General features: G+C 34.6%; 3 protein-coding genes across 4 annotated transcripts; 1 reads left to right on the top strand and 2 right to left on the bottom strand.

Moving 5' to 3' along the window:
- Nucleotides 1-5,884: 5,884 nt before the first annotated feature.
- LOC128177488 (ADAMTS-like protein 1) lies at nt 5,885-20,145 on the bottom strand. Of its 2 annotated transcripts, none has more exons than XM_052844206.1 (10): nt 20,002-20,145; nt 11,042-11,200; nt 10,712-10,945; nt 10,425-10,574; nt 8,994-9,127; nt 8,460-8,664; nt 7,492-8,325; nt 7,204-7,386; nt 6,946-7,090; nt 5,885-6,316 (listed from the first exon to the last, which is right to left on the bottom strand). In XM_052844206.1, exons 1-10 carry the CDS (start codon nt 20,047-20,049, stop codon nt 6,207-6,209), a joined length of 2,202 nt encoding a protein of 733 aa, XP_052700166.1. In that variant the 5' UTR covers nt 20,050-20,145; the 3' UTR covers nt 5,885-6,206. The 2 variants fall into 2 exon arrangements, with proteins under 2 accessions (XP_052700166.1, XP_052700167.1); XM_052844207.1 differs by lacking the exon at nt 20,002-20,145 and adding an exon at nt 14,064-14,212.
- LOC128177489 (uncharacterized) lies at nt 17,140-19,322 on the top strand. The gene is made up of 2 exons (XM_052844208.1): nt 17,140-17,390; nt 17,553-19,322. Exons 1-2 carry the CDS (start codon nt 17,193-17,195, stop codon nt 18,729-18,731), a joined length of 1,377 nt encoding a protein of 458 aa, XP_052700168.1. The 5' UTR covers nt 17,140-17,192; the 3' UTR covers nt 18,732-19,322.
- A 2,081-nt stretch (nt 20,146-22,226) lies between the features above and the next one.
- LOC128177984 (uncharacterized) lies at nt 22,227-25,873 on the bottom strand. The gene is made up of 4 exons (XM_052844931.1): nt 25,736-25,873; nt 23,789-23,837; nt 23,293-23,350; nt 22,227-23,196 (listed from the first exon to the last, which is right to left on the bottom strand). Exons 2-4 carry the CDS (start codon nt 23,828-23,830, stop codon nt 22,682-22,684), a joined length of 615 nt encoding a protein of 204 aa, XP_052700891.1. The 5' UTR covers nt 23,831-23,837; nt 25,736-25,873; the 3' UTR covers nt 22,227-22,681.
- Between the last annotated feature and the right edge of the window lie 712 nt (nt 25,874-26,585).

Raw genomic sequence — 26,585 nt, 5'->3', positions numbered from 1 at the left:
CAGAAAGAGGTTCATGTAGAAAAAAAAATCGTTGCCGATGTAACGAATGCGCTAATTTCCGTAATATAATTCTCATGGAATTATAAAAGGAAATGCCTAATATCTTATATATCTCTAAAAAAAAAATTGACATGTAATTTAAACTGGAATATAAGTAAATGCGTACTCTTTTCTAGAAATGAGACGGATCAAGAAATTTCCTAAGGGGGTAAATATATTTTGAGCGGCATGGGGTTCGAAGACCGCCGTGAGGTCCCATGTAACTCCATTGCTTCTGAATTCTAAGAATTTTGAGAGTGAATTTTTAACCGGGTTTCCGATTATTGAAATAGCAAAAATTGCAGACGGGTGAGTGGCTGTCAAAAAGGTACCCTTATTGTACCGATAACTCCTCGAACAGTTTTCAAGATAGGAAGTTGTTCTTTTGCAGATCATTTATACGTATATATCAGAAGTATGCAAATTCCTAGGATTTTGATTTCTGATTATTTATAAAAATATCAGCTGTTGAACTTAGTCATTTTTGGGCAAAAACATTGCATATAGAGTACCCCATTTTTACTCTTGTTATTTTTCTGAATTAGTTAGAATAAACTACCGGCAAGGATTTGGTAATTTTTCGCGGAAAAATTTATGTTACTTTACATGTATTTATACCTTTTGTTGTTGTGTAAGTGAAAGCTAAATAATAACACAATCTTCAATAATAATATAAAAAACTAGCGCATATTTTTTGTGCGCCGTAAATTGAAGTTTTACTATGGGAGGCACTGTAGCTCAAAGATCGTCCATCTGTATTTTTAGACAGGGAGCTACAGACCTGCAGCTAGTTCACAAGTGGCTGTAAAGCTGTATTATACTAGCTCTCCAGAAATTTTTTATCAGTCAACTTCACAAAGTGAGTCTGTATTGAACCGACATTCAGGACGTCATACTCAATCCCGTAATAATTGCTTAAAATGTTTTTTAAAAAATGTCAATTTTTACCTGCATGATAGGCTTTTTTTCTATATATTGCCGACAATGCAAAGAAACATTTCTTAAAATAATTTATACACTTTTAATTTCACGACAGTAAACCTTATCTTTGGAATTTTTATTCATTTTTTTAAAAGAGGGTGTCGCTTCTTATGTATCATATTACCGGGTAATCACAATCTCAAAACCAATGTTTTTAAATAGTTTGTTTTTCTTATCGATAACTTTGCAACTCAGCTGACGGACCCCGTGTAATTTTTCGCGTGGAGGGGGGGGGGGGGGTAGGGGGGGGGGGTCTTGTCACAACTTTGTGGTAGCGATAAGGATGCATTTGGAGATATTTTCTTAATTCAGCCGAGGCCTATACTTTAACAATTTGTTGCATGAACTCTAACAACAGTGGCGTCGGAAGCAAATTGAAAGGGAGGGGGGGGGGGGGGGGGGGGGCTAAACTAATCATGAAAAATATTGACAAGAATTCCCATAATCATGAAATTTCTAATCCGTGGGGGAGGGTATACCAATAACTCCAATCTTACCTGCCCAATCCCCCCCCCCCCCCCAAATCATGAAATTCCTAATCCGTGGTGGGGGTGCTAGTATACCTACTATGACTCTAATTTTCAAGATCACTATTAATATTTCATTCTCTTTAATGTCTTTTAAGGAACACTTTTGTTTGTTGCGAGGAAAAAGTAGGGGGGTTGATTCCTCCCTGTTGCTATGTTCCTAATGGTTAGGTCTAACTTGGCAAAAAAGTGGGGGGGGGGGGGGCTAAGTACCCCCCCCCCCCCCAGCCCCCCTCCCAGTTCAGACGCCTATGAATAAAAATGCGTATATATCTTTATACACGTGTATTCAAACAAAGTCATTAAATGTATTTTTTTCAGTTCTAAGAGGATATCTGAAGCCGATCGAATTCTTTACTCGCATCTTTTATACATTCTCTTGATAAAATGTACACCAATCTCATAATTGAATTTTCCGAAAAATATTACTCTATGAAATGTTGTTATCCAGAGATTATATGATTATAGGCTTACCTAATTTTTTTTTTTATTTATTCAGTCCCTATTCCGGCGATTACGGCATGCCTTTACCTGCAGCTAGCCTTTTTCTCTCAGTGACGTCACTGTTTCCATATAAGGTCATGTCAAAATTCGACAAACTTGTAGACTTTACATTTGTCAACTTGTATCATGTCAGATGTGCTATTGCCGAGCCTGAAGTTACAAATGCAGAAACTACGGATTGAAAGTGTGCAAAGTTGAAGGTTTAATTAACTAATGTAAACAATAAAGTTGCAAAATGTGCATCATGCGAAGGAACTGAGTCAAATCTTACACGTGTTTATGCCCGAGTTTTATAGGTTATACGATCAGAATTACACATATTCATGCTCAGGCTCACACATCAACACGATTGCATATTCGGATTTACAAGTTTACATGTCTGGATTTTTGAACACGATTACCCTCCATAGTTTTCCTATGGGAAATTTCGTATAGGATTTTAAAATCCTTTGGGAGTTTTGTTCAAATCCAATCGAAATTTCAATTTCATTTGGAAGTTCTTTTATTCCGGTAGGAAATTACAAATATCCTACAGGAAAATTGTTTTTCTTTATGAAAATTTGTTTTCCTGTAGGAATTGTATCTAACCTTAGAGGTTAAAGATGTAACTATCTTTTTCTTGTAGCAAAACAAGTTAAAAATGACGCTGGTTTCAAATGAAATATACACAGATTGTGTAGCCTTTGCTCAAAAGCCAGAAAAATCTTGTTGATTTCAAAAAGCCATGGCTAGTGGTCAACAGACATACGTCACTTTGCTGTTTGACAAAACTACCCAAAGTCCAAGTTCCTGTTAAAATCATTCTTAATTCTTTAAGAAATTGTCCGTCATGTGGAATATTTTCGATTAGACGGGTGCAAAAATGTAAACTTGGCACTGGCTTAAATATCCGACACAGTGTTTATAGTGCGTGGTTTAATTCTTATTGCATCCCTCATATTTTTGTGGTTATATATGATGTATCATTATGAGGTGCATGTAGGCGTATACTAGAAATTAATATTTTAAAAATTTCTTATGTAAATGATGAATGTTTTATATCCGCAATTCGTAATTTTTCTTTTTAAGAGAGTCGGTACATATTGAAAGATTGAAAAGATGTCATATGAATTTCAATTACAATCAAAACTGGAAAGTTTTATGCGGTGTTTAAAGAACCAAATTCAAGCGACAATGTGTACACAAAATATTAAAGCTGCATGGTCCGATTTTTTTGTAATTACAGTATCACAATTTTTTTCATACAAATCATTTATCTTAGAAAGTTATGGACTTTCTCCTATTTACACCAGCAGAATCAGTCTCCTTTCAAAGTTAAAAATAGTCAAAGAAAATAAAAATAATTTCTCTTTGGGCAAACGAAAAAACAAACCAAAATGCATCACGGGAATGTTTAGAAAAGGAAACCGCTTGGTTTCGTCCCCCGAATGATTGGGGTTATTCAACCCGTATGCTGTGCATCGATTATAAAGAAAGTAGACTTTAGAGATATTAGCGAACAAAACGTACAATGTTAATTTGTAATTTGTTTGATCATTTCGACCTTTATTTAAAGCGATGACAAATTCGTAATACAACCATACCCATCTCGTCGTCAGGGGTGAAATTTAACATGAGGCGAAATAATGCGGTACCTTTTGATGTCGTTTGTTTTGTTAACAAATATTGTACGTATTTTTCTTCACTGAAATTTGGCATAATTGACGGGTAAAACCACTGCAATGTCTATTATTATACATATACTAAGCATAGCCATCGTTTAAAAGCGTGCATAAAATTTGATATAAAATCGGACCAAGCAGCTTTAAAAAGAGCTTTTTTTGTTTGAATAGAAAATTGAGTTTAATGGAGCTCTGATTAAAATCATTTGTTTAAAGAGCGCCGGCTTCTTTGAATACATAGCGATTGGAAAAAAGAGAAATTTCTAGGTGTTTGTTATTCAAAATAGAGATGTGGTCAATAGATGTTCACATGTAAAAAAAAAAAAAATCAAGCGCAGCCGTCCATTGGTTTATTTGACTTATATCCCATTATTTTGCATTGGATAGAATACTATATCACCAACATACTATAGGACCTTATGTCTGTTAAATCTCGATCTTCTTATCAAAATTATTCCTACATTTCCCAATTTCACGTCTCTATATGGATGGAAAAATAAAATGCATGCTTTGCTTAATAAGGTGGCTCGACACACCAGTGCATTTTTTTTTAACTGATAAAGATTATTTTGGCCACTGTGTAATGTTGGTGATTCGATTCGTTGTTCAAACGCAGGCAAATTATCTGTGGTTGCATAATAATTTGAGCAATTAAAAATTTTAACAAAGCGAGGGCACTGTAGACATATATATATAAACGTCAGATATCTTTTCATGTACATGGTAATATTAATTGTAATTATAAGCTACATGTATCTTTTGAAAATCCTATGACAAAATATTTAAACTTCGAGTCGGTAGGCAGAGAAAATGATTTTTTTTCAAAGTTGCGCGTAAAGGAAATGTTTAACAAAAATATTCACATCAATATTTGTGCGTGGATTTTGTTGGCAACATACGTCTTGCTTTGCCTTTTAGGTAGTCGTCGGAAGAAGGCAAATACAATTAAAAGTTATCGTATTATATGATGTTTTATATCTACCTACCTTTGTCACTGCAACGATGTATCGTTTTTTACAAAGTGTCCTATAAAAAACGCGCAATAAAAGAATATATATCAAAATACGAAATTTTGTAAGGATGCGTAAGTAGATTTTCGGTATGTTCTAGTATAATTTTTAGATTATTAAAACGGTTACCAAATCCAACTGATTCAGTTTGGTTAATGGTTAACTGGAATGTCATGTGAATGTCACAAAGGACAATGCAATGGATTAGACGAATATCAATTATATGTGATAAGGTTGCAACAATGAACAGGACGAATTTCATATTTTTATGCTTCAAAATAATGGTTCTATCAAAGCGTTCGACGAGGGAGGTAAAGAATTAGCACATTTGAAATCTCTGACAGTGAGAGTCTATAGGGGTGATTGCAGACATCTGACTCCCTGGGCTTGGAATGTGAGCGAGTTTGATGTGTCTGAATTCATATAACATTTCATCAGTCACAAAGGACACACAATACTGTAAATGTAGCTCGGCATAAGGGAAAGGGCGCGTACGAGGCATACGGGCTCTTTTGGTTTAAAAACGGTCTTTGTCAAATGTGTATTTATATATAACAGAAAAAACAAGTAGCATAGATCGAAAGGCAGTCTATCCTTCTGGCAAACTAAGCCCCTGTTTCTGTCATTGCCGGGACTTACGACATATTTGGCTGTGCTTTTTCTTTGGTAATCTGGCCTTATGATGATTTCACCTTTCATAACGCTGGGTGCTACCAAAGACCTTCGCACGGCACAAGCGTCAGTTTCAGCACGACGAAAGCTTGTGTAAGAGCACGGCGCCATGACGAGCAGCAGACTTATAGAATGAAAGGTAAGGCTTCTAAGGTTCATTACTAAACAGCTCAGATTTGTTTACCTGTTGATTCACTGACGCTTCATGTTAAACGATTAATTGGTTTCAGTTATTTTTCATATCCATCTTCATTGTTTGAATCATTTAGTGCCTTAAGGAGATGGTAAAAATCTAAAAGTTGTAATGGTATTAGTTTTTGCCAAGCCTTCATTTCGGATACTTTAATTTATAAATGACAATCAAGTCGCATTGTTACCACGAATTTTGGAACCTTTGGTGTTAAAATATCAAAAGACAAGAACACTGCCCACACTAGTGTATATGTGGAAAAGATCATATTTAATATAGAGCGAATAATCGCAGACACAATTCAGTGTTTCCAATTTTTATTACATTTAAATGACTTCCAAAATTAAGTTCTGTGTAAAAAAGAAATCAGTACAAAATAAAACGATTTGAAACAGCTCACATTCTGCTTAGTTGTAAATGTATAATTATATTCGTTATATATCGTATATGTTCAGAAGAATCTTGTAAAACCTGTTCACAGTTAAGGCGTCCATCTGACCTTGGTCGGGAATAACCTTGCATCATTCTGAAGGAGCGGCATATGCTATGATTTTCCCATCTCTTGTTTTTTATCTACCGAACATGATAACAATACAGCTAACATACACTGGGTAGGAACGGCTCATTCTGTCACACGTTTGCATGTTTGGCAGCACTTCTCTCGGAACGTCTCGTATCGACACATCTTTAACCGTCCTACCAGTGAACAATACCTGGAATGGTCGTGACACTCTGCAAGAGAAAATTCACATATGAGGATCATTATATGTCTTTATTTAAATCATCCTAATTACCTAATGGTGATTATAAGCCAAATGAAAGAAGAACTTTGCATTTTGAGGCCATTTTCCATGTGTCAGATCACTAAAACTTGGTAACAGAATTAAAAAAAAATAGTTTTCCGTTTGTGTATTGAGCGCTCTCCATCAAAGCCATTCAAAGATAAAAATAACCTACATTATTCAACTATTAAATTATTCCTTTTTTCTAAATTATAGTTACAATAAAAAATCTTGCCCAGATATATGTATACTATATGCATAAAATTAAATTTTACTACTTTTGGCCGAAATAAATTTGGAGTTGCAGACTTTATTAATTTTATCAAATACAATGGAACTGATTTTTAAAATGTAGACGGTGAGTGCATAAAATTGTAAGAATTACCATTGATAATAATTTTATTGTGAATAATATTAAGGTTAAATCAAAATATGATTTGTTTTTTTTTCGATAGACCGTATTAAACAACATGTACATGTAGTAAAAGTCGGCATCTGATAACTCGAGAGCTCATGGGTAAAAATTACAACAAATTATATTATTAAATTAACCTGTAATGAATTTAAAAGATAATTCACCTTTTTTACAATTAGATTTGCATTGTTTCCATGCTTGTGGACGCGGAAGTGACGAACACTGAGAGTAAGCGAACTTTTGTGTTCTTTTCCACACACAGGATAATGATCTAAACTTCTTTCCTCGAGGTGTACAATGGGGTTTGCACTGAAAAAAAATATTTAATTTTTTAAAATCTAAAATCGTTACTAATGTATTAACTATATCTTGTTTCCTGACATAAGTTGACTTAGATTTGAGTACTTATCGTCCCCACTAACCTTGGTCCACTTGGAGGTAATCCATTCTACTTTACAGTCCGCATTATCACACTCCCGGGACCCCGTGGGTACGGGCACATTTTGACATTTAGATCGGCGAATGACAGTTCCGTTTCCGTTTGTGCAGTACACTGCGCGGCGTTGAACTGCTTTACCGACCTTTTTGCATGTTTTTACGCTACACTGAAATAAGACAAATGTATTTGACCGAAACAGTAAAAACAAAAACATTAAGACATATTTCACATCTGAGCAATGTGTAGTATTCAAATTCAGAAATAAATTTACCTCTCCCCATTTGTCTACATCCCACTGAGGACAAAATTCCTGTAGTAAACATTTTTTTAAGTTGACCGGTTTCGTTTGACGTTCACACTGTTTTACAGAAACAACTTTGATGAACTTGTCAGAGAATACTCCGCACGTCACTTCCCGTGTCTGTACGCCAGCGCCACAGCTCCTAGAACACGCTGACCAATCACTGACCATATACTCCGCCAGTGTGGAACTGTTGCCCCCTAGTGGCCGCAGATGATCATGCGATCCCGGAATTTTATCCGATTGTGGTTTATCTAAACTGGGAACTTCTTTTAACACATGCTTCATCATACTTTTCGCGACCTTCACGGCTTTTTTCTTGGTTTGAAAAGTTATGTAAGTGCTGGCTTTTTCAATGCCGGCCATACAAGTAAACGTGCCTTTGTCAATATTAGGATCTGTTCGTTTAATTTTAAGGACTCCTTTTGGAGTAACATGGACTCTCTTGTACGGCGACACAGAAATAAGACGGTCGTCCTTAGTCCAGAATATCAGTCTGCTATCCATATTCTTAACTACACATCTTATTTTCACCGGTTGCTTTGGCAATAAAATGGCTTTGCCGCCGACATTAAGATACACCTTTTTCATGCGCTGAGTTTGCAAAAAAGTAGAATTATCAACAACAATGGAAGGCACTGAAAAAAACTCCTTGAAACAAGCTTCCAATGAGCAGGCACGAGTTGTCTCGGGTCGTGCTCCAAAACATTCCGAATGCGATACGTTGATTTCTATTCCGTGAGTTGGAAATTTAACGCAAGTCAGACTGCGGGTTTGGGTGCCTATTCCACAGCTTACTGAACACTGAAATCATACACAGAGTATTAACAAGTTAATCAGAATAAACAAATATATTCTTATATAATAAATTTGTTTATGTAAAAGGTATTTATTGTACGTTATCATATCATACGATCGTGTGACAAATGGGTTCAAACCTGGCTCCATTTACCAGTCTGCCAACTGGCAGGACAAAAGTTCAGATTGCAAGCCTTTTCGGTGATTGGGATAGGATCAGGACATTGATAGGATCCCACTGTTATAAGGTTCGCCCTTCCGGTCCCTACCACACACCGGATGTTCCGGCGCTGTATTCCACCGCCACATTCCACGGAACATCGTCCGTAGGAGGAAATTTCCCACCTGATATACGTGAACATTTAAAGCTTTGTTAACTTTTCTTAACTGCCTTACATGTGTTAAATGAATATCCGTATTTACCACACGTAAAGTTTGCTGACTGGCACCTATAGTACCAGACAACCGTTCTCAGGTAAAGTTCGCTTGGTTCTGAATGTATACATTAATTTATTAGATGGATTTCACCTTCAAAAAGAACATACATTAATCTTTTACTTGTGTAATTAAACAAAGCAAACACAACCATTTGTAATTGTTAGCTCTCTAACGCTAAATACACAAAACGCTTCATTGTAGTATTTGAGTGGTGCTCTGGTGGCGGGAGATCTCACCGGGGAGGGCAGTCGGAGGGGGAGCACTCCCGGGTCAGGTCGCTGGGTCTGATCTCGCGGTCACAGAAATAGTCCATTGTCCTCCTCTTGGTTCGGCTATTCATGCAGTGTATGATGGATTCCTGGTGACCTGTCTATACAAACAGTGCACAGAGTGTAGAAAGAATTGAAGTTAAAATCATTTTCTGACAATGTCTATTAAAAAAGAACACTCGACTAAGTTTTACTTTTCAAAAAAAGAATGAAAATGCCCTTGACCTATTGATAATAAATCATATCTGCAAAGCCAACCAATGTCAAAATTTGCAATGCTTTTTACAATTTCAAAGCCAGATATTGGGTACATGTAAAGAAAATAACATCTTATTCCCTATACGGATATATTTGGCGTAGATGTGATTTCAGCTTTATTAGGTACAGGAATTAAGTTCAAATCCCGTACGTGTATTTATTTTTTATGCACTTTTATATCAAAATATTTCACCCCTGCGAATGTGTTCGGAATGTTTTCTTTATCGTTGCTAAGTAAATAATAAATCCAGAGGTGCTCGAATGAAAGTTCACGAGACTTCACCGATATTTGTTCAGTTCCTGTGAAATTTCGAGCGGAAGTATGAGTGTTCGGATAATATTCTCAAAATACGTAAGTACTGGTCGTTTTTCATATCATATCCTACTTTGATTTATGTTAAAACGGGAAAAGCTTTCAAGATGTATGTCTTATTTTACCATCTAGCAGTTATTTATATTAAACGATAATATTCAGAACAGAGTTATCGTTCGTGTTCAAACACGTGTAGAGTGGTTGAAAATATAAACATTGGGTTGCTTAATAAAATCATAGCCATGGTTGATGCTTTTGGTGTGCAATACCATGTTTTAAAAAAAAATAATGGGTGTCTGTTTTGCATTAAAACTTAGTATATCGAGCCATTTTCAAGGAAAATTCTGCATAAAATGGTATAGTCTGTTTCACTATTGATGTTATTACTAGGTCAGGCGCGGATCGAAAATTAATCCTCAGGAGGGATCTCTTTTAAGCATGTTAGTTGTTGCAACAGCAGACAAAAACTAATTTTTGTATAGTTACATTTATTTCTAGAACACATTTTATTCACCAATTAATGAAGATAAAGTTTAAAATCAATAAACCTCTAGATTTTATATTTGACTATAAGAACCTAGATACTGTGAAATAGACTTTATACACGAGGTACGATTTTTACTACGAAACCGAAAGGGTCAAATAAAACCACGTGGTCTAAAATTTGAATGACAATAACATTCGCAGGGGTGTATTTACTCGACTCGCACAGAAAGTCAAATTATGACCCCCTTCCTACCCGTTCAGTAAAAGGAGGTTTACATATTATAATGATCATGCGTCATATTGAATGAATGCACCCACTGAATTATATAAAATAAACTAACGCCACAAGTGACTGAGCATGGCGACCAGTCCAGCTGCCAGTAGAACTGCGGCCTCGTTGCATTGGTCGAGCACTTTGAGCCATCCCCTCCACAGACTCCACACCCGTCAATCACCTTGTTAGACCACACCTCCCCGTCACAGCCAAGTCGCTGTCAAAAATGTTAATGAATGCATTTTGAATAAAAAAAACTCTTTTGTTTCACGCGTTGTAGATATTTTATTTTTGCAATTTATAATAATAATAAACAAATTGGATTAACTGTCTTGATTATTTTGTATACCAAACCTTGCATTCTCCCTGTATACAGTAGAAATTTTCAGCAGAACTACACTTGGTGCCATCTTCTTTGTCTGTTTTGATTTCATTCGGAGTGTTTCCAGACAGATCATGACAAAGCACGAAACACGGGTATGTTTGCTCTGATATCGGACTCCACTCCCGAACAGCACTAGTGCTGCCTACGCTGTTATGGACATTGCAGATTCGGGCGTTATCGTTCAAGAGATAACCGCTACATGGCTGCAAATAAGAAATTGTATCTGAATGTATAGTACTTGATAGTTTGATTATTTATGACATGATATTTAGGATTTGGGTCTTGAATTTGATACTAACTCTTGTATTGCAATGTCGATATCTAACGTCCGGTCCGGCACAGTTAATATTGCCGTTACATCGCCGCTTTTGATTGGATAATCCACCGTCACATGACTTACTGCACATACTCCATTCACTCCATCCGGACCAATTGGCCGTGGTTTCAAATGGGCAAACCTATAAGACATGACCGTAGTTATATTAATATTTTATTGATCTTCCTCAACTTACACCAATTGACCTACAAAACTTCAGTGGTAATAAATCTAAATATCTTTTTAAGAGCATAATACCACCCATAAAAATAAACGTCCCCATTCATTATTACACTAATAAACATGTCAAAATGTCTAAACTTGTACAAATTTATTGCCAAAATACAGAGATAGCATTATCATTGATTTCTCAATTTCTTTTATGCAATCCTCCATCATATTTTGAGGAACTGAACCAGATACATAACAGATCTATAACATTTTGATAACGAAAGAGGTAAAAATGATAAAAGAGCTATTGATATATAACGTGAGCAGTTTTCCGTCTTTGTTGTCATTTGAAGGAGTGTTCGATGTCTGGGATAACGAGCATTAAAACGTATCAAGTGCAGCATGCTCTGTGCTTGTAACGCATGTGTTTATATAACAGGAACTACGCCGATCTCTGCACGCTTATCTAACAGATTAAAGTCTCGATTTTTAATGGCTTGGTTAATAATCTATGTTTTAGTGACCCGATTGATAGAGTGCATCAAAGAGACGTCTTGGGCCTCTGTGGTTTGAAATTTTCTCTTAAACGTCTTAAATTGATACTAGTACTAGTTGTTAAATACCCAAACTACTACTTGCATGGAGAATAACTAGCTTTTATTAAATAATAAATGATATATGTTTAATTAAAGTTTAAATATTGCGTGGTGTTTTTATTTAATCTTGAAACTAACTACGGACTTAAGAAGTCAGAAGAAAAATGCAAAACGAAACATCATTAATTTTAGATTTTTAAAAAAAAAATTATGCAATACATGTATATAGAAAATTTAATTTGATTTTTGTTTTTTGAATAATGGGGACATTTACATCAAGGATCTCAAATAGCATCTGAATTTTATTTGTACACTGTTATGTATCATAAACAAAATATCAGGGATATTCAAGGATCTTCAAGTAGTTCTCAGTAACATCCTTCAAAACACTTCAAGTACCACAGATATGCTGGTATTTTCACACGTTTTAATCCGATCGGATTGACCGATTAAGAAACCGCTATAGTGCCAGTTTACACTGTAACAGGGAAGGGAGGTTACTTTGGCGCTTAATTTAATTAGATTAGAGCTTTCCGATGATGGTTTGTATAATTTGATGTTGATGAAGTGCTTCTTTAAATGTTTTCAACAAATGGCACAGGTTTATTAATCAAGTAACTCGACATGGAGACTGAACAAATTAAATGTCCGCCAATTTAATTACTAATGATTCAGATATTCAAATAAATGTGGTCTACATTTCTATCTTTCGAATAACCGTGACAGCACGTGCTCGTTTTCAGATGTAACTTATTCGTCTTGTTAACTTTTTACAGGGTTTTTTCATTTTTCTTCTTTGTTGCGCAAATGGCATCTTCAATTGTATTTCATGATATAATCATATCATTCAGTGGGAGAAAATGTGCATTTGATTGATTTTTAAAACAAAATAAAATCTGATATACACAGCAGAGAATTCACGTTACTTATATGTACTTAATGATAGTTCGGCGCAGTATTGCGCGGTAATGATCTCAATGTACTACACAAACAACACATCTCTCTTTCTCAAATAACATGTTCAATATTCTATGTGATAAGTATTTTTCAGTGATTTCGGAAATTGACTATTGAAAACGGTCTTGACATAAATGTAAGTACATTAATAATCAGGTTATAAAGTTGAAGAGATTGTTTCTTTCATACGCCCAATGCAGATAAATCAAAAATATATTAAAATATATCCCAATAAGTCCACAATAATACAATTTATTTCTTTAAAAAAATGTGTTACCACGCGTGAAAGAGTTGATTAAGGACAATAATAAAAAATGCCCAATTAATTATCTCTCAAAATTCAATTTTATGTGGGACAAGCATTTTGAGTTTTTACTGCATGTTTATCATCAAACATGATAAAGAACATTAGCAACGAGACACATACACAGTGAAGGCACAGGAAGACAGGGCCTGGAAACCTCATCATGTCTTATAACGGGGAAAGGGCTGACCCTGGAGATCGTATAACGGATCAGCACCGAGAGTCTATAGTCAGTCCGGGAAAGGGGGGTGGGGGGTGGGTGAGCACATTCGTACAAGACAGCTTCCGACAGAAAACGCGATAGACCCTTTTCGCCAGCTCAATGCACGTTCCATGTTCCTGTTCACATGAATAAAATATTTCTTAACCTAAACTAAACTATTCCCAAGATTTCCTTCTCGATTCAATACACGATCGGGTAAATAGAGTGAGGAAGAAAAAAAGGAACTTGATTTTCAGTGGATGAAATGGGGTCGATTGGTGAAATATTTGATCTAGATTGAAGTGAGGGTTGGATCATTGATGCACCGATCCTAATTCCAGTACCAGGGCACCTGCTGCAAAAACCGTCCTTTCGCTTCCTGTATTTCAAGGTCTACATTTTCGGAGGTAATAGAGTAGGATTTTTTTCGCCCTTTAATCAAACAATTACTCGTCCTCTTTGCATAACTGATGATGAAATAAAACAACAATAAAAATGCCATTCCAAAATAATTTGTATGGCGAAAACGTCTTGGTTTATATGTATTAGATTATAAGAAATACTCATACAACATGCACTTCTGAGTTGAATAAAGAAAAACAAACCCCACAATAAAAATAATTTAAGCGCTAAAATTACCTACCTTTTGAACCATTCATTAACCTAAAGATTGCAATCACTTCAATAAAATATACGTATTACGTACTTTATTTAAATCGGACGAACAGGTCCCCTGACCTTTAATAAGATGACTGTAAAGCTTACTAATACTTACCAGTAACGTGAGACATAGTACCATCCACATTATTGTAACACCATATCGCTCTCACCCACCGTCCTCATTGAACATCAAGCTCCCCAATTAACAATCGGACCCGCCGCGCACTTCGCAGGTGTTTAAAAGTTTAAAGTTCCACTCTCCAGACAGACGAAGAAGTGTCCGTTGCGGCGATAAGTGAAAGTTAAAAATAAACATTAATAACTGAAAAAGGGAGATCGGTTGAAACACGGCACAAAGAAACCAGCACGGAAAAAATGTAGCGCTGGAGACTCTGTCCATACAATAATTGCCGGCTCGAGTGTGTGTAAACACAATTATAACTTCACTCTACGAGTCACAAAATGCTCTTTGCTCAGCCCAGCAGCCTTTGAAACTGGCAGAATGACATCGTTTAACGATAATCTAGCTGAATTCTGATAGGGTTACAAAGCGAAAGTTATTCCGTACAGCGAGAGTACAAGATTCTCCCTGTTGGGGAGGAATCCGCTATTACCCTGCGTCCGTCTCTCCGTGCCTGGTGTAATTATGTGATTTAATTGTGTTTCGTTCTCGGGATAGCTGTGAAGGTCTTGCATAACTCACCAAAGAACAACCAGTTCCTATATCTCACCTTGAATCCGGTGGTATCATTAGGGATTTAAGAAGAATTATTAGCTATCTTCACGTTTGTTTACTCCAATTTAGACCTGAATGAGATTCTTTAATTCCTTCTCACTGCTGATTATAGGGTATAAGAGAATTCAGCAAAACCAAGAAATAATTATGTTAATCGTATAGAGATTAGATGGAATACACACTATATTTTAAAAACAACTTCCATAGATCTGCGCTACTACAATCGCCTTGAAATTGAATGACTTAATCGTTAACGACTTTATAGTGTGCTATAGAAATATTTATTTTGCGATTTAAGTCCTGGATCAAGCCACCGGTGGCACTAACAGAGTGCCTGAGCCTCATCACCAGGGCAGGGTCGATTAAGGTTATACTGATAATGGCCAAAAACCTTTTTGGAGGTGCGGCAATATTTACTTTAGTTTCGACATCTAGACTCTATGTTAACCCTTTGTCAAGATAAAGTCTCTTCATCTTAGAAGGTCTCTAAGCCTGATTATGTAAACTGACCCCCGTGACTGGTGACAGGGGCTCCAGAGGAGATTAATTACAAGTACAGCGGCTAAAAGGTAACTCAACTATACCAAAACCACCATATTGGGACTTCATCTAACTTATGGCGATTAATCGTGTAAAAATCTAAAGAATTTGGCTTAAAAAACTTTTAAAGTATACAGTGTTCTTTTATTTGTAGCTCTCAGGGACTACTTCCTCCCCCCCGACCGTTTATTAATTCTTAATTTATTAATTATTAATTATTAATTAAGAATTTTCTATTACAAATTGCAAGAACAAACGTATCAAGCAATCGACTTTGATTTTAACTGACATAAAAGAAATACAAAGTATTTAAAAACAAACTTTTTACCTTCGGTTAGATGATAAATCGTTGATTATGGCATCATATCATCACAAGTATCAAGATCAGATCTACAATCATGTATTATGCAATACATGTGTATGCTTAATTTTGACAGTAATTTGGTGAAGCAACTAATCTGTCCTGTTTTACGGAAATGTGATATCTAATCAGGGTAATTTACTTCTTATAAAAAATCCTTTATTGAGAGATACCACAGTTTTCGTCGATTCTTTATCGTAGAAAATAATATCTTGATTCTATTGATTCCTGTTACCTTCATCACATTGTTCGTCGTATTTGCATTTTGTTATTAAGCTGGTCGTCCCAGCCGGTGTTTGTCAGGGCGAGACGCTCGATCCCTATGGGGTCACTTTAGTGCACACGCGCGCGAGTTTTACTTATCATTCCTGTCCCTAAAGAATATACTTACTATATAAGTAGTGGAACTAGTTGTAAGGTTGTAAGGTTTCTATAATTACTCTTGCATGAAAGATTGTATATTGTTAGAATATTTCATTTCTAGGCATACACTGTTTCATCGTATCTTGATAATGATTAAGTTATGGTTGCTGGTTTGACTCTATAAACTCATTAATTTGAAGAAATTTTGAGATGCTGGGCATTTTTGTGTAAAACTAGTAATTTTCCAAAAATCAGATGATGAGTTCCATGTATTGTAATGGAAGGTGCTATGTCGATAAAAAGATTGGGCGAAAATTATTAACATCTTCAATCTTTACTCGTTTGAATGTTAAATAACGGTCGACCAAAGCCTGCTTATCAATTCATTTTAGCAAACGAGTCGGGTATCAATATCGCATGCAAAACTCTAAACTGTAGATAAAAAAATCATGACCCTAACGGCAATGCAAAAATATTTCCAGAAAAGTGTATACGACACGTGTTTTATTTCATACAAACTGTTATTGATCCGAAAGTCTGCTAATAGACAGTACCAGATTCGGTTTAATCTAAATTAAAAAAAATCCCACTAAAATGCATTTCTGCAACACTGTTCATTTGCTCATGAGCTACAGGATTTTCGTCATACTCATGTTATGTAGGTTTTTAGAGAAAAAAGGCGTTTTCTTACATGTATTTAAACTGCTACCAATGTTTTCTGAACAACATTGTACACCGCAGGCAATCGTAAATATTAACTGATTATGATTCTCGTATATTTATCGTTGACCTGTATTTGTTAACTGAATATGAAATAATTATCTCATGAATTGAAACATTCAAATTATGAGAAAAAAAAACTAATAACAGAATAACATGATTTCATTTGTGTTTTTTAAAGAAAATGTTTTCCTTTCTACATAAATCACACAATGATATAAAGTATTCCTAATGTTTGAAGAAACAATCGATTATTCAGATTTGCAACAAATGTATTTATACTGCAAATCACTAGTACACTGTAAAGAGCTACATGTGCAATGTTTGGTACAGATATACATGTACCATATTCTTCAATTTGACCTGTGTACGACCTTCACTCTTTAGACAAATACCTGCACACTGAATTATATCGGGGACGAGGTAAAGATATCATTTCAATTATCAGTAACAATATGATAACCTGACACCTGAATTGATATACATAGGGTATTATTCAATTATAATTGTAACAGCTGTGTACAATGGCGTCGCTGAATCCCGTCGTTTTCCTCGCCGTTGTCGTTATTTGCTTCATCGGTCCCGTGGTCGGCGACGAGAACACCACGTGTTCCGTGGCGATGTTTGGGGGCGACCACGGAGCCTACCTGGCCTGTATCGCCCAGTTTGCCCACCAGTGTAACTGGTTCCCCTCTCCGCTAGCCGGACTATACAGTTATCAGGTATACGTAAGCAAGATGGAAATATAATCGTACTTATTCTTATAATTTTCAATTAAATACAAGTAAATGGTTATTGTTATTTTTTCCAATTAAGTAGATTATGCTCAAAGAAGTGTATAAATGGAGTTCGTATAAGTTAGTGATATTAAACATGCTCTTCAGGTATGGAATGGATATGATGGGTTTTGGCAAAATGGAGCTGTTCTTGAGACCATGGCAAACTTCATAGAATTTGCAAAGCACCAGAGATATATGAGTGTAGTGAAAGGGTCACACAGAGATCTATACTCGCTGATGGAGGCCTACGGTCCCTACCCTTCCTTTGATGACATGGGATGGTACGGTCTTAGCTACGCGAGGATATACGAGCTGTTCGGCTTCCAAGATTTTCTACAGACAGCCCAAGACATCTTCGACTGGTGCTGGAAGACGGGTTGGGATTCATCTAATAAATGTGAAGGCGGGATGTGGTTTGATAACAATGTCAATGCCAAAGTGGCAATCACCAACGTGCAAATGTTCCATGTAGCTGCAAAACTTTACCGTTTGACAAACAACACTGAGTACCGAAACAAATCCGAAATGATAGAAAATTTCCTTTTTGCAAACAACTTCATAAACAGTTCTACCTATCTAATGAGTGATGGAATAGATCTAGACACATGCAAGCCCGCAAATACTGTTGGTTTTACATATGAGACTGGAGTGTTAATAGGTGCGCTCTCTGAAATGTATCGATTAACGAAGAACGAGTCCTATCTCGGTCTCGCTGAGAACTTAGCCTCTGCCGTCATTGACTACAACAGCAATACGACTGGGGTCTTTACGGAGAAGAACTGCGACCCGGATTGCGATGACGATGCGAAGATGTTCAAAGGAATATTCGTCAGAAACCTGCGATATTTCATGGATACTGTGAATAACGCAACCTTACGTAAGAAATACCAGAATTGGATGGAATTCCAAATTCAGGCAAATCTTAAACAAAATATGTGCAACGAGGTTCCAATTTCAAAATGTTACATTGTGTTCAAAGATGGTCCTCCGTCTTTTAAGGTGACGGGACCCGTGTTTTCGTCGAACTGGAACGGTCCGTTTGACTATGGTGCGCCGATGCAGCAGACGTCAGTTTTAGATCTGTTTGTTGCTAGTATTTTACCTGGCACCAAATGTTCAGGGGTTTTCTGTAACTATGACCCACGTATTCCACCGCCGAAACCGATGACTTGTTCCTCGCGACCGTGTCCCCCGGGGGAGGACTGCTGTGCATACAAACACAAAGCTTCATACACGTGCTGTGATAAATCGCAAAAGTGCAACAAGCAAGGAATCTGCGTTTAAATCATTTCGATGTAATATTTGTTGCACACTTAATTTGAAGTTTAAATAAAGACGTCTTTATCATAAGTCGGCAGGAAGAAAATTGACTTTAAAGATATGACTTAATTAAATACTCGTGTGAAAGTAATTGATGTAATTTTTGATGTTTTAATTTGATACGAAATGCACGCAAAGTATTTGAAAGTTAATTTTTTTAAAAAAATATTTTGATAATTGACTTTTGAAAGAATAATTTTATTTACTCTTGGGCTAGTAATTGATATTTGAATTTTTAAATTAAAAACGCGGGCAACAATATTTGACAGTTGGTAATGTTGATAATAAAATGCATTTAAATGAATATTGTGTATACATGCCTATCATCGTTAATGGATATGAAATATGGACAAAGTAACCAGTCGACCATCTTCACAAATATATCTTTAGGGTGGTCAAGTACATCCATATAAAACTTTTAGGAGGTACATAGTAAATTAATTGAGTAATATTGGTTCAGTACGGTACGGTAGATACATCAAGTATTCAAAACGTTGAAGGCTTTAACATGTAAAGATATTTTCAACTGATCCAAAACAATTCTGAATTAAATAGAAAGAGATGCAGTAAAATATGATAAATTATGCTTCACAACTTTTGTGAATAGTTATTCTTTTAGACATAGATGCATTTAAAGAAAAGAATGTCATATTTGTTTATAAATTATGATATTAAGTATATTAAGTTTTAGGACATTGCCAAAAAATACTTAAATCGCGAAGGCAGGTTGAGCCTTCAGCGACTGAGAGCATCCTTGACATGTTGATAAATATCCATGAAAAAATGTAAGCAATTTGTCTTTTAGAAAATGAAACTATCCAGTCCAAAGCTGACTAAATCTTGGAAAAAGAGCGTCCAATACCGAATTACGGATCAGTGTGTTACACATAAATGAAACAATTAACTTGCGCAGCCTACCAATGGTACATTTATAACATAGTCAGGCTTGTAAGTTTTAAGCTTGTTTTAATCGGAATTTTCCAGGAAGACAGTTTACACCTACAATAGTTTGTCCCTAATATATGAAATGAAATAATCTGTGGTTGTAAAAATTCTATGAACAATCCTAAAAAGTTAAAAAGTATTCCTCATATTAATAAATTATTCCTAAACCTGACGGACAGACAGACAATGTGATTTCTGTTGGGCATCCTTCAAAGATCCCAATTAGATGCCTATATTTCTTAAAATAGGATTATTGTTTACATGTTGGCACACACACACTGCAACTTACCTGCAAAATCAGGAATGCAAGTAAGCCAAAAGTTTTTCCTTGATACATATTCACTCATTAAACTCCTATTGCATAACAAGGGTTAATCTAAATACTGAAGATCATTAGGAATCCATCACAGTTTGGGGTTTGTATGAGCCAGATACTCTTGTAATTCCCCCAAACAGACTTGAACTAACACTATTTCTGTATTCTTGTATTCTTGGCCGTAGTCTTGCAGGGATTCCATCAAGTAAACATTTATTGTGCTGGCTATTGTGTAAGGTCTTTGACTGTGTCTTTATTGATTGGGTTATATCATGTTATCTCCTGTTCTGATGCATTGATACTCCATCATGAGAGAGAGAGAGAGAGAGAGAGAGAGAGAGAGAGAGAGAGATTACATTATTTGCCAGGACTAAAACAAACATATCGCAACCAAATAGAAATATATACAACATGGCTTGTTAAGTTTAATATGAAGAGAAAGAGAAAATTATATATCATTCTGAATACTGTATTTATTAATTTACAGACTCTGAGTTGAATCTGTCTGCATTACCACTTTCAAATGTAAACGTTGATGGGCGTTTGTCATAAACAGAGAGTGTGTTTATAGTCTACAAACCTCGAGGTATACATCATAAATAAAAAAAAATCCGGCATGAGATATATATATATATATATAGAGAGAGAGAGAGAGAGAGAGAGAGAGAGAGAGAGAGAGAGAGAGAGAGAGAGTAAAATGATTGTAAATATTCATATGCGAATTTAATGAACTTAACTTTCAAGGGAGGGGGCCCCTCTAGATCCGTGCATGCTGCCAATCAATAATTTATTTACCCCAATCATTTCCGGGAAGCATCTCACAATTTCTTCTTTCTTTATCTTTTTTACATTGATATTGATTGCTACATCCAAACTCCTTTCCAGATATAATGTAAGGCATCTCTTAAAAGCAACATGAAAATCAATTTTAGAACTGCAAATATTACTGATATTTCTGCGTAAATATGACAAAAACCTCAAATACGAGCGTGAACGCAATGCGATACGTTGCAATATCAACAAATTTGCAGAGAGTTTTCCATTTTGTTTGGAGCCTGTCATTTTGTGGCTCATACTGAGGGAATTTTGAGTTAAATTTTTCATGAACTCGACAATTTAAAAAACCGATGTGTGTTACATGTAGAAGGATTTGTTTGTAAACGTACATGACTTAAAAAATTACCGTTAGAATCATTGAGGTCCCACAAACTCCTCAACGGTTTTCAATGGTTTCCGAATTTGAAGATGAGAATGTTTTTAAATGAATAAATTATCAATTATAAAGTGGTTTGGTTTGTACATTGCTATTTTGTTTTTATATTATTAATATAACAGTAAGTTATCCGTCTTTCAAACTCATTATTCTACTTACACATAGAGAGAAGGGGTACCGGAACCGGACTCATTGTTCCGGACAATATCAGGCACACACGAAAGGTCCAAAAATGATTGAGGTGGTCCATTGTTCAAATAAGGATATATGCCTGTATTTATTTTATACGAATTTTAAGTATTATTTATAAGAAAGTTAAAAACCTGTTTTGGTTGCAAGTAACCCACTGAAGAGTAAATAAATGAATGGTATTGATATCTAATAAATCATGACCAGACATTTTTTAATAAAAATTATTTAAGAAAATTAAAAAAACATCTTTTGTTCATTTTTTTTTCAAATTTATGAATAAAATCTTTTAGAGAGTCGTGTATTATAGAGAAAAAATTAAGACAATAATTTGAAAATACAAACATAAGTTAACGTTCTTTTATTTCCGGTTAAGGGATCACCTAAATTTAAGATGGAATGTAATTTAAGTTGTCAAAATGAAATGTTTTTATGTAACGTTGGCCTAAAATATGACACGCGTTTAATAGGATGAATCGCGTTGTTTGTTGCTTTCCGAAATTGAAAGGAACGAATTAATTTAACGTTTAGTACAAGTATACTTCCAAACGAAATTCTTACGTTTATAAAGAAAAACAAAACATGATTTACATCATTGTGTAACTGTATAAATGGCAAAATCTTAAGTAAAATACATCAAAATATCGTTCCTTAGTTATAAAACTATTAATTAAAGATTAGTTAAGAAAGTAGAGCAAAGCGTAATGCTTGCGAAGATAGTGAAGTTTGTCGGATGCCTCATATGGACACAGCTGTGATCAGCCGAAGCCAATCACAAAAAACGAAAGAAAAAAGATATATCTAACAAGTTTATTAAACAATGAACATGTTTACATATTCTATATTTTATCATGCGTTCAATAAAAAATCACAAGAAGTTTAAGCGAGGTAGATAAATGACGAAGAATTTCAAGACTTTTAGTACATGTATATGATGATCGAAAAATCTGAGTTTGAAAATTGATTAAAGAGTCAAATATACTACAGGTTCTATGAGACAATATGAAAGTTAAAACTTTCATAAAAGGAAAAGTATGGGTCCGTCTTTATAATTGTTATTTTTTTTTATTGTTATTAAAAACAGAGAAAAAAAAAAGAAGGTACCGTATTCCCCAAGCGATTTTGAAGTGAAGTCTATGTATTATTGGCGAAAAGTTCCCCTACGATCTCCGTAACGAATTAAAAGAACCAATTTATGATTCCTAAACCATTGCATACAATTAATTTATGAGTTTGTATCAATATGACACCTCACAAATGCCTACTATACGATTGAACTTTCTTTGCACTGTTGTACATTGGGCCCTCATATGGTACATCGGAGTACCCTTTGTCATAAGTATCCTTCTTGTGCTCATTTCCCTTTTTATAGAGAGGATTACCGTAATCACTAGCGCTGTACGGGAAGAATGGCCAATAGAATTTCTTCTTTTGGGGCTTTCCGAATCTTTTAATCGGCGGTTTATTCTGTGAGTAAACGTTTCCGTAATTTCCGTTTGAGTTCTGTACCGGCAAAGTGTATCCATTTTGAGTATTCGATTGATAATTCAAGTTCGCCGCATTCTGATAATGCCCAGATTGTTGCTTCTGATAGGAGTTTGGATGTGAAATGCCGGGGGTTTGATAGGGCTTGTTTTGGTTCGTATTGCTGCCGTAAGCCTTTGCTTGCTGCTGGTATCCAGTACGTCTGGGACTGTTGTAACTCCCAGGATAAACGTTACTGTTAGGAGCGAACAATCCATGTCCTGTGTACATATTTGGCATACCTGTGTAGAAGATCAACAATTAGAGAAAACTACATTGACAAGATTCGGTTTATATTGAAGAGTTGTGAGTTATGTAATTATTTTCAGTACAGTTACCTTGGTTTGAATTAAGCCCATTTCTGTTGATCCATGGGGAACTGTTAGCTGGAATAATCTTAAAAAAAAAACAACATTTAGAAGTAGAATCGATGTGGTTATTTCTATTTACTGACATACGGAGAAGTAGAACCGATGTCGTTATTTATAAATACTTGTATACGTCTTTTTATTACACAGATAATTTATATATCTATATACATAAATTATATTCTGTTAGGTAAAAGTTCAAACGAAACAAAAACACACAATTAAACACCGATTGTTCTATAGTTTTATTCATACGTTTGAATAATATAAACAGAAGATTATTTTTGAAATTTTCATAAAAAGTTGTACCCCCCCCCCAAAAAAAATAAATAAATAAATAAAGCGTCTAGAAGCCATTGATATTCATTTACTTAAGCGAAAAATGGTATCATGCTTCCGAAATAATGGATAACAATCCATATAAATAAAACTTTGGTAAAGCATTCCACCATAAAATATGACTTACTTGTAAAATTGTTCCAAAAACAAACAGATGTATGTCCTTCATGTTCAACCTAAGGTTTATAAAACAAACAGACTTTAAAGATACATTCATTTTATATTATAACATTTTCTGCTTTCATTATTTATTTCAAAACGCTGTAATGTATAATTTTTTGAGAATAAATATTACTGCGACTAGTGAATGCAACTCTTAAAGGTCATATGAAACGATATCCTGACCATATTGAGTTATATACGGGAATGAGTTCATAAGTGCCTATTTAATAAGACTGACATTGTTTTTTGGATATTTTATGCAAAATGTGAGCGCCACAGTCGATCAAAATTACTCAATCGGGAAAAGGAACATTGACTCACGCGGCTTACCTCCCTTGCTATGACGTCAGTAAGACCCAATCGCCTTATAAAGCTATGTTGTGAATACAAATATCCATGTCGTTTTGCAGCATTTTAAAAGAAAAAAAATGCTAGTTTATATAAAAAATTGTATAATTATACAATAATCAACCACGTCAGTATTTTTTCTCTCAAGAAATGAAATCGTGTGCGTTTTTATTTACATGTAATAGCGTGTACATAATGATATTCAGTTTCGAGACTGCAGGGAGAATAAATGATGTTCTTCATAGATCCACATGCAAGTGTAATATAAATTTAATAAAAGCATATTCATATGTTTTATTTTGATCTTTTTAATGAAATTGACAAATTCAAAAATAAGTCTGATCGTTTTTTCCCATTTGCACGTTCATGCAATTCATTAAGATTTTTTTTCTAAACAACTTGTAGGCCTCATTGTGCCTCATTCGCTTCACGATTATATTGTTTGTTTCACTTTCAAATTCACAAATATGTTACCATTTAATTATTTTTAGTCTAAGAGAAATTTCTTCAAATGTTTTGTTTTTGAAACGTGTACTTGAACGTGTATGTGCGGTGTTTACTCACAGATCCCTTTTATCTCACTTTCTTCCGCAATGTTTTCTTTCGTTTTTTTTTTTATCATTATTGATGCTTGCTCTTAATAAAATCTGTTGATTATCTTCACATTCGTTCACAACTATTTTTATCAAACAACCGATTTATTTTACCGATACATTTCTAAATCCTTAAATGCCATATTTCCGCGATCTAATTTAATAAAACGTTAATACACGTGTACACAAAGTATTTTCTAAAGATATTGCTACATGTATATATATCAATAAGTCAGAAATTTATATTATTTCGAAATAAAATTTAAGAATAATTTTGCGGCATTTTATAGCAGCTCTTAAATACAAACTATGTACACAATGCCTCAAACATTTTCATTGGCCTGCCTTATAATATACTTTTTTATGTGACAAAATAAATCAAATCAATTTAAATGCTTTAATTCCCTTTAAATGTAGCTCAATCATTATACGTACCGAAGAAGAAAATGATGTTTCTATTTCAAAAGGATAAGGATAATTCATTAATCAGCTGTAAATGTTTGAGCATTTCTTTCGTTAAATTTCCACTCCAGAACGGGATCTTCATCATGATTTTACTTTTGTGAGAAGCTGATATTAGATTTATTCATTAACGACCAATTAAAACTAAGTCATCTGTAGGCTACTACGAAATCAAATGATCTCATTTGAAAAGAAAGACACGTTCATATATGCAAAAATTACTAAAATTTAATCGATAAACTACTGTAAAATTACACTAGTTTTAATGCATTGTTTACATCGGTGGGTCTTTGTGACGTCATAAATCCACAAACTCAAGAACGATAAGCGGGCAAGAATTTTTTCAGGTGCTCAGTTTTCAAGGTTATTTCTCAGTAATGCAAAGGTAAAAAAATCTTACATCATGTATTTTAACATTTGTTTTTACCAAGCTTTATATTCATGAAAGAAAATCATAGTGTTAAAAATCGTTTCATATGACCTTTAAGGCTTTGACTCTAAACACTTACGTTTAATGGACGTCCGTCTCCTAACCTGCAGCTGTCACACACAGGTAAACGATCGCCACTAATTACTATTTTATAGGTAGATTAATTGTGTTTCAAATATTCAATTCACATCTTCTTTTTATTTTAGTCCCTAATAGAGTTTTAATTAGACATGTATCTCTTTCAAACGAACTATTTTGATTGACTAGAACAGGATATCGTAGTAACCTATTTGTTTTCGGTCAGGTTAATTTCTACGAATGAGATTTTTCTTAGCAATGGTGGTTATTTCGTCCAGAAAATCTGTTACATAATGCAATACATATCAAAATAGATTTGTTAAGGGCGTTATGACTATATTTCGGTCCTCTTGTTTTTGCACATTATGTAAATTTTTGATATTTATGGATTTACCGCCTTTTTTTTCCATTAAAACTTCAACTGAACATATATTACTAAATAACAGGCAAACACATTAGACCTTTCATTAAATTGTCAATATTCTTGACAGCTTAATACTATGCTTCGTAGGAAACTGATTCGTAAATTAAAACTTTAGGAAAATGCATGTGTTTTGCATGTTCTTTTCGCTGTAAGAAATGAGGAATTAGATAACGCATTTTTTATATATGTTTATACCTAAAGTAAAAAGAACATTTATTGACAAATCCTTTCTCATCAGTTACTTTTATGTGGTTTTGAGGTTTTTAATTTAAATCATAATTTTCCCTTCAATAACAATTCCGCACACAAAACACGTAAAATGTATTAAATTTTTATCGAAAAATTGTTCATTTATTCAGCCACAGTTTTCTTGCATTTTAAGATACATACTTTGATGTTCTATATTTATTTGAAAAATTGATATATC

The sequence above is a fragment of the Crassostrea angulata genome, chromosome 3 (assembly GCF_025612915.1).
Source record: "Crassostrea angulata isolate pt1a10 chromosome 3, ASM2561291v2, whole genome shotgun sequence".
NCBI lineage: Eukaryota > Metazoa > Mollusca > Bivalvia > Ostreida > Ostreidae > Magallana > Magallana angulata.
Note: the sequence above shows the minus strand (reverse complement) of the source record. Positions and strands in the feature narration are given on the sequence as shown.

Excerpts from the sequence above, each read along its gene's own strand:
- LOC128177489 (XM_052844208.1), top strand. The coding sequence starts at position 17,193 with ATGGCGTCGCTGAATCCCGTCGTTTTCCTCGCCGTTGTCGTTATTTGC. Across the intron at positions 17,391-17,552 it reads CCGGACTATACAGTTATCAG|GTATGGAATGGATATGATGG; the intron begins GTATACGTAAGC and ends CATGCTCTTCAG.
- LOC128177488 (XM_052844206.1), bottom strand. The coding sequence starts at position 20,049 with ATGTATCAAGGAAAAACTTTTGGCTTACTTGCATTCCTGATTTTGCAG. Across the intron at positions 10,946-11,041 it reads ATCGACATTGCAATACAAGA|CCATGTAGCGGTTATCTCTT; the intron begins GTTAGTATCAAA and ends TCTTATTTGCAG. Across the intron at positions 8,326-8,459 it reads AGACTGGTAAATGGAGCCAG|TGTTCAGTAAGCTGTGGAAT; the intron begins GTTTGAACCCAT and ends GTATGATTTCAG.
- LOC128177984 (XM_052844931.1), bottom strand. The coding sequence starts at position 23,830 with ATGAAGGACATACATCTGTTTGTTTTTGGAACAATTTTACAA. Across the intron at positions 23,351-23,788 it reads TTTTTGGAACAATTTTACAA|ATTATTCCAGCTAACAGTTC; the intron begins GTAAGTCATATT and ends TTTTTTTTTAAG. Across the intron at positions 23,197-23,292 it reads TGGGCTTAATTCAAACCAAG|GTATGCCAAATATGTACACA; the intron begins GTAACTGTACTG and ends TCTTCTACACAG.